A 7,300-nucleotide genomic window follows, 5' to 3' on the forward strand; every position below is an offset into this window, starting at 1 on the left:
TCACGGTAACTGGGCTCCTACCACACCAGCCTCTGCCTCTCCTCCTAGGACCCTACCTAAGCGATAGTCATCAGAGATTTATGCCACGAGCTCTCCCTGGCTTATGTGCTTGCTCTAAATAGACATTTATCCAATTCATCCCAGTAGGACTATCCGAACGAGCAGGGAATGAGCTGGCTTATTTATAAGCCAATCTAACAGGTAAAATGCATACTGCAGCCACACAGAATGCCTCATCCCCCCCTCAAAAATACAGAGCAGCCCCGAGAACGCGTTCCCGACCAAGATCCATCCTGCGCTGCTGTCAGCTCTCTGAGTGCAACCTGTGAAACCTGGTGAAGAAACAACGACGCCTTTTTCTCACTTTCATGTCATTGACTTAACACCAGGCACAGTGTTTGCTCTGCTTGCTAATTCTCCTGGTTTTTCAGGCGAGGGATGTGGCGACAGGAGAATCCCTGGGTGATACGTGCTGAAACTTCCATGAGAGACAAGAATTAGTCCACGGGCTGATTTTTCACCCATCTCAGCTGCCGTGCTCCTGACTTGGACCACAGTAAACGCAGCAAGAAATATCAAGTGGGATCCTTTATTCACAGAGTGGCCAAGAGAACACAAAAATCAGATACAACTGTGCAGGAAGAAGGGAAAAGGTTTGATATTTACAGAGCATAAAGGCACAGGAACCTTCTGGATGAAGATAGATCCCACCAAACACCAGTCTGCACGTTGAGATGCTTAAAAGCCTTTGGAGAGCCTGAGCACAGACGGTGCAACGCAGCATGGCCCTGTGCGGTCGGTGTGTTTTGGGATTTCCCACCGGAACTGACGAAGCCGCAGCGATTTACACCCGCTCCGAGACGTCCCCGGGCCCATTTCCATCTGCAAATAAGTAAGATGCCCTCTCCTGGCACCAAGCGCCATAGGGACTCCAAGAACACCCCGTAGAACTTGCTGCACCGCACTTCCTTCGATGAATGTAAATTTGTGGTCGCTTGTTCCTTCGTTAACTGCGGGAAACGCAGAGGGAACGGCCACCTGACAGAAAGCTGTTCTCTAAATAAATTAACACAAGAAGGCAGCATCACCTCTGGATCCTGGACAGGCACGAGCTGGTGTAAAACCACCGACCTCAGTGACATTTTTGCTTTTTTTCTGACTTCAGAGCATCTCAGCCGGTTTGCCGCTCTCAGGATTTGGCCACAAAATGGCCCTGCCGCTGCAGATAGCAGGTGATGGAGCAAGGGTGGTGGGATTTGGGAAGGCCATCACACCAAGGCTTGGCAAAGTGCACTGCTAGCCACAGGAAAAGATTAAGGATTCTCACCGCTTCTCTTTCAGCAGCAAATATTTTACTTTGCAAACGCAAACAGAGCTTTGTCACGCAGCAGCTCCCTGGATACTCCCCACAGGCGCTGCGAGCCGCAGGAATTCCCACGGACCCGACAGCGGTACGTTCACGGATGTCTCAAGAAAGCGACTCCCCACAAAAGTTTCTCTGGCAGCTACCGCAGAGGCCCTGCCAAGCAAGCGAACGAATAACGCCGTCCGCTTGTCGCTGTCTTGGCTGCGACGCTCGCTGTCCCCCAGGCAGAAACGAAGAGGCAGTGGTGGTGTTTTCCACCTCCCAGTTCACCCCAGATGTGCAAACCAACTGGAACAGTCGTGCCTAGTGGAGAGGATTTTTGGTTCTGAAAAGAAGAGCTCCTCTGCATCCCTCATCATGTCTGCGCTAGTGACAGCCTAAACGAGCTGAGGTCTAGAGAGTACCTCTGCTAATTAGCCTCTGACCGCTAACAATCATTACAGCTGATTAACAGAGCGCGTAACATCAGTTTTCAGGGTTGGTGTTACTGCAATCTGTGCAGAGATGCTGCAGGGGTTTGCAATCAGAGGACAGTTTGTGTCTTCAGCCCAGGCAATCCCATCCCGGGCAGTTAAACCCCACGCAAAAGTGTAACTGAGAGCACTGGTTACCTTGCACCGAGGTCCAGACCCGTTTCTGCTGCGCTACAAGAGGAACTGGATGCGCTGCTTCACCTGCTGCCCTTTCAGTGTCAAGGCAAAGCAGACAGTGGCCCAACCCCAGAGTCTTGGTTTAAGGCAAGAAGAATGTGAAAGAGATGCTAGTGGAGAAAAAAAGGCAGAGCCCCACAAGTCCCTGTAAAGAAAATCATAGAATCAAAAAATCCCAGAATGGTTTGGGTGGGAAAGGACCTTCAAAGCCCACCCAGCCCAACCCCCCTGCCAGGAGCAGGGACATCTCCAACCAGATCAGGTTGCTCAGAGCCCTGGCCAACCTGGCCTGGAACATTTCCAGGCGGATGGGATTTCAGGGCTGTCAGACAGCTGGGGACTGGACTGCGTGACCCCAGCGGTCCCTTCCAGTCCGTTTCTACACGTACGTATCAATCTCTCTCCAAAAAACCATTAGCAAGCTGCTGAGCCTGCACTCACCACACACATCCCAGCAGAAGCAAGAGGGACTCGAATGCGCAAAGAATAAATGATTCAGCTCCATCTTGTGTTCCTGCTTTTGACACGCCAAGCAGCACTCCGGCTTGTCAGGATAAAATCCCGACAGCTGCAATATATGTACAAAACTGGGACAGTTCAGATTAAAAACCCATTTTCCTCTATGTTTCTTTGAATATTTACTCCTCTCTCAACATCTGTCCCGAAAGGAAGCAAGGAAGAGAGAGGATTTCCCATGATCTGTGTCTGGCTTAGAAACGCTAGCTCCCTGAATTATGTTTGATTGTGCCTCAGCACAGATTATTTTGAAACGAGAACCACACAATCGGCGCTCTGGCAGAGGAAAGCAAAAAGGGGGGGCAGTTCCCAAAGAGGCCTGCAAAAAGCCCCTTGGTCTCCTCTCCGAAGCGAAGCCACGCCGCACTTAACAGCGATTGCCTAGGGCCCGGCAATCACGTACTGACGCGTGAACGCTGCTTTCAAGAACAACAGCTCATCAAGGCACTCTCGGGTCACTGTAGACTGCAGCGAGAATCACAGCCTCCTCGGGTCTGAAATAAAGAGCATGGATGTATCCCAAGGAATATTTTGCACTGAGCGGTATTGTAATCATGGAGAAGTCAAGTGCTGATGACTCCGTCCTTCCTACGAGCCGTAGGTACTCATCGCAACCACTCATCGCAGCAAAAAGATCAGGCAAAAAGGGACAGGCACCCTTTTTCAGCGAGTTTATCTTGCTGCCATTCCTGTCCCCTCAAAAAAACGGCACGCAGGCGCTTTTGCGGGAGGTTCACCAGCCTAAATCCGCGGGTGGTTTGGTTCCTAACGCCCGGTCTCAACCAGGATAAGGCTCGACGTGTCAATAACCTTCCTCCCTGATTCAGTCACACAGCACCCCGGGGAGCGCTTCTGAAATCTGTCCTTCACAACTGACTCAACGGGCTCTTTTCCCTCCCCTAACAAGCAAACGTGAGGAAACAGCAGCAAACCCCTGCACTCACACCAAAAAAGCCATTTTGACTACCTGCAGAAATACGGGCTCGCTCAAGGCAGGTGGGACTTCACTTTCCGATTTCCCAAAATCTGGGAGAAATTGCATGAAAAATCATTTCGACGAGCATTGCCGCGTCTGTTAGCTACATCTAGGAAATCCTGCACTGCTAAAGCTCTCCCCCGTGAAAAGGTGTTTTGAAAGAAAAGCTAAGCGCTCAAGGAAGAATACGCCGTCCTAATCAAGAACACAAGGACTGAAGTATCCGAGCACTCGCACACAAAGTTGTCCAGCCACTCACGCGTGTATCTAAGCGCCCTGCTGCACCTGAATCAAAGCAGGAAGGTGAAGCCAAAACCTTATGAATAGATTTCTCGTTTTGGAGAACACCGCCGAGACCCAAAGGGTTCATCCTCCCCAGGAGGACCAGACTCCGCAGAACAGGCTGTCCTCGCACGGCGAGCACTTACTGGGTTTCGTAACAGGCAAGGGGAGCACGACGCTCACAGCATCCGACGGCTCGTGCCACGCTAACGCGCCAGCAAAGGGAAGCCCCCGCGCTCCTGTGCACACGTCAGCAGGTACCTGGGCCATGGTGCATCCCGGCACCAGTTGGGTCTTCCTGCCACCAACTTTGGGAGCAGTGATTGCACTCCATGCGTAAGGACAAGGGCACACGGGATTCATCTTTGTAAGACCGCTGGAAAGCCGGGGAGGAGGTGCCCAGTAAAAGGAGGTGTCCCAATAAAAGGAGGTCAGGACAAGCACTTTCCGGCAGCAACAGGCATCACCGTACCTTTTCCTCCCACTCTGCGATGCTGCCCTCACCTCCCAACCCTCTCAAGGGGCACCACGACAAGCGACGGGCTGTCCCTGCATGCACCCACTGACCCAACACAGGGCACAGAGCGGCAGCCCAGCGGTCCGCATCCTCCACAGAGCCACACGTCGCCGTGCAGCCTGCCAGAGCGTGACAGGGACGTTCCCAGAAAGCCATCCGGCCTTTTGACGGGGGCGTCACACCTCCCCATCCCTTCCCAGCTCTTGTCACAGGCCACCTGCTCCTGCCTGCACAATTTGCTGGAGCAGGGGACAATTATTCCAATGTTCATCTGAGGAATGATGCCCATCCCCTTGCGCCCTGTCCACCCTCGTCCCAGTCACTTCTGCCCCAGTTCCCCCGGCGAGGGGGTCAGCGGCGCGAGGAGGGAGGCAGGCAGCAGGGTGGACGGAGCTGAGCTGAAGCTAATGATGGCTGCGTCCCTGCCTCCAGCACTGGGACCCTCTCCTCCAGCGAGGACGCGTGTGGGAGCGCGTACGCTCAAGAAGAGGTGATCAGTATGCAGCGAAAGGCTCTGCTACCGCGCTGCCCGCTGCCGTCCCTCCTCCTCCCAATGACTCAGTGCGCGGGAGGAGGCAGCAACCCTTCCTCAGCAGCACCCCACGGCACCCCGCTGCCATGTCCCCGTCCTCCCCCGCGGCAGATTTCACGCCTCACTCATCAGGAAAGCATCGCTCCCCGTCGCTTTCGCAGCTCTGCAGCGCGGGTGTCCCCCATCCACCCCCGGGCCATCACCCACGGGCCCTGATGGCTCCTTTGGCAGAGCCTCGGCTCACGGGGACCGGATGGCACAATTTGGGGACCATCACCTGCCCAACACCAGCCTCCCCATCCTAGGGGGGCAACTCTCCTCCCAAGCAAGGGTGCAAAACGCAGCCCCAGAGTGGGCGAGGGCGGGTGGCGATGCTCCCAGCCTGCCAGGTAGGACCGTGCGGGACAAGGCGTGCCGGACGGGTCTCCCAACCGCGGGGCTCGGCCACGGCTGCCGGCGGTGGCCGCCCCGAGGGCCGGAGCTCACCTTGTGGAGCTTCCACATGGCGCCCAGGGCCTTGACTTCGTGGCTGGAGTGTTTGCCCTCCTCCAAGCACTGGTAGCAGACGGGGCTCTTGCACTGCACGCAGTACATGCTGTGGTTCTCCAGCTCGTGGTCGGTGCAGGTGGAGATCTTACGGGGGCTGAGGCGGCGGCTGACGCGGCCCTGGGCCGGGGGGACCAGGCGGTGCTTGGCCAAGGGTCCCCGAGGCGGGTGGCAGCGCAGGCGGCAAGGGTCGCAGTAGAAGACGTCGCACTGCTCGCACATGACGGCCGCCTCCTTGGGCGCCTTCTCGCAGAGCTGGCAGCGAAGAGCCGCCGCTCGGCCTTGCTGGTAACGGTCGATGACGCCTTCCAGCAACCGGTTGCGGGGGAAACCCCGCAAGCCGCGTTCATCCAGCACCAGGCTGCGGTGGCACTGCGGGCAGGTGAGGCAGGCGTTGCGGGGCGGCGGCGGCGGAGCCAGGGCGGCGGGGGGCGGCGGGGCGGCCGGCGGGAAGACGCGGACGCCGTTGGGGGATTTCTGACAAGGGGTGGTGGGAGCGCTGGCGAAACCCCCGTAGGAACCGTAACCGCTGTCCGCTTCGCTGTACAGGCTCATCTTATCCAAGTCCAGGTAGTCGTAGTCGGAGACGGCCGAGCCCGAGGCGCGGCGGCTCTGCGGCGACTCCGACTCCGGTGTCTGCACCAGGATGTTGCGGGCGCACGCCTGGCACAGGTTGTGGGAGCAGGGCAGGATGATGGGCTCCCGGTAAAAGGAGCCGCACACCGGGCATTTCAGCTCCTCTTCCATCTCTTCCATAGGGGAGGGAAGGAAGGAGGGCGGCGGCGGCCGCAGCAGAGCCAACGCCAACCGACCCGCACCGCTCCGCGCCTCGGCGCCGACTGCCGCCCGCCCGCCGCCCGCCCGCCGCGCGCTCCGCCCCGCCCCGCCCCGCGCCTCGCCATTGGTCCGGCGCCGGCGGGGGGGAGGCGGACTGCGCGCTGCGATTGGTTCTACCGCCTGCCCGTCCGCCCGCCCCCTGCCCGCCCGCTGCTACCGGCGGTGCTGCGGAGGTTTCGGCTGAGGGTTGCGGTGCCCAGGTGCGGGGTTGTCCCCGCTCCGGCTCTTCCCGCCTCGGCTCGCTCCCCCGCGCCCGAGGGGACCGTCCCTCCCGCCACCGCCTCCTCTCCTTCCCGTGGTGCCCGCACCAGCCTGCCGCCAGCCCCAAGGGTCCCCCCTCAAGATGGCGGCGTCCCCCCGGCCCCCCTCGCCCTGCGGTGTCCCCAGACCCGCAGCCAGGCTGGCGAGGGGCTTCGCGGGGGGCTCGCCCCACGAGTGTCATGGCTGCAGCGTGGTTTGCAGCTTCTCTCCAATTTATTTATTTTTTTTTTAAGGGGACCCTCTGAGTGAGGCTGTGCCTTGCGGGGCTGCGGAGGGCTGAGCTGCGGTGCTGGGGAGGGCGGCGGAGGGAGAAGGAGCCCCCGAGTCCGGGCAGAGTGGAAGTTTTGCGGAGGAGAGGGCACGCACGCAATTTTGGGGGGCTCCAGCAATTTCCCCTCTGGCAGCACAAGGCGACTTTCAGAGCTGGGAGAGCTGGGTGATGAGGCTGTAGTAATAATTACACGCACCTCATTAATGCAGTGCCATCATCCCGTAGCTTTCTGTGAATCACACCAGTAAGACGGCTGCGCTGGGGCCCAGCCGCGCATGGGTGCGGCGGGGTGCAGGCAGGACCGCGTGGGTCCCTCGGCCTGGGACGTCCCGTGGGGCGCAGCAGGGCCTGGCGGCTCTCCCACGGCTGCCTTGTCAACCACGCTTTCTCTGAAGGTCGTCTAAGGTCTTTAAAACACCCCGGCAACGTGCAGTGCGCCATTTCAGCCAACAGAAAAATAAGATTACTTGGAACGTCTCTATTCCCTCATTTCCCTCACTCCCTGCACACATTTGGGGCTGCGCATTGGTGCAGTTGCTCTGTGCC

General features: G+C 58.2%; 1 protein-coding gene across 6 annotated transcripts in view; it reads right to left on the reverse strand.

Moving 5' to 3' along the window:
* TRIM9 (tripartite motif containing 9) overlaps window positions 1–6,195 on the reverse strand; it is a 60,009-nt gene extending 53,814 nt beyond the window's left edge. For all 6 annotated transcript variants that reach the window (XM_086749294.1, XM_086749292.1, XM_086749290.1 and 3 more), the window contains exon 1: window positions 5,326–6,195. In XM_086749294.1, the coding sequence (XP_086605420.1) occupies window positions 5,326–6,141 (816 nt within the window). In that variant the 5' untranslated portion in view covers window positions 6,142–6,195. The remainder of the gene's footprint in view (window positions 1–5,325) is intronic.
* Between the last annotated feature and the right edge of the window lie 1,105 nt (window positions 6,196–7,300).

The sequence above is a fragment of the Chlamydotis macqueenii genome, chromosome 5 (assembly GCF_036417535.1).
Source record: "Chlamydotis macqueenii isolate bChlMac1 chromosome 5, bChlMac1.mat, whole genome shotgun sequence".
Lineage (NCBI taxonomy): Eukaryota > Metazoa > Chordata > Aves > Otidiformes > Otididae > Chlamydotis > Chlamydotis macqueenii.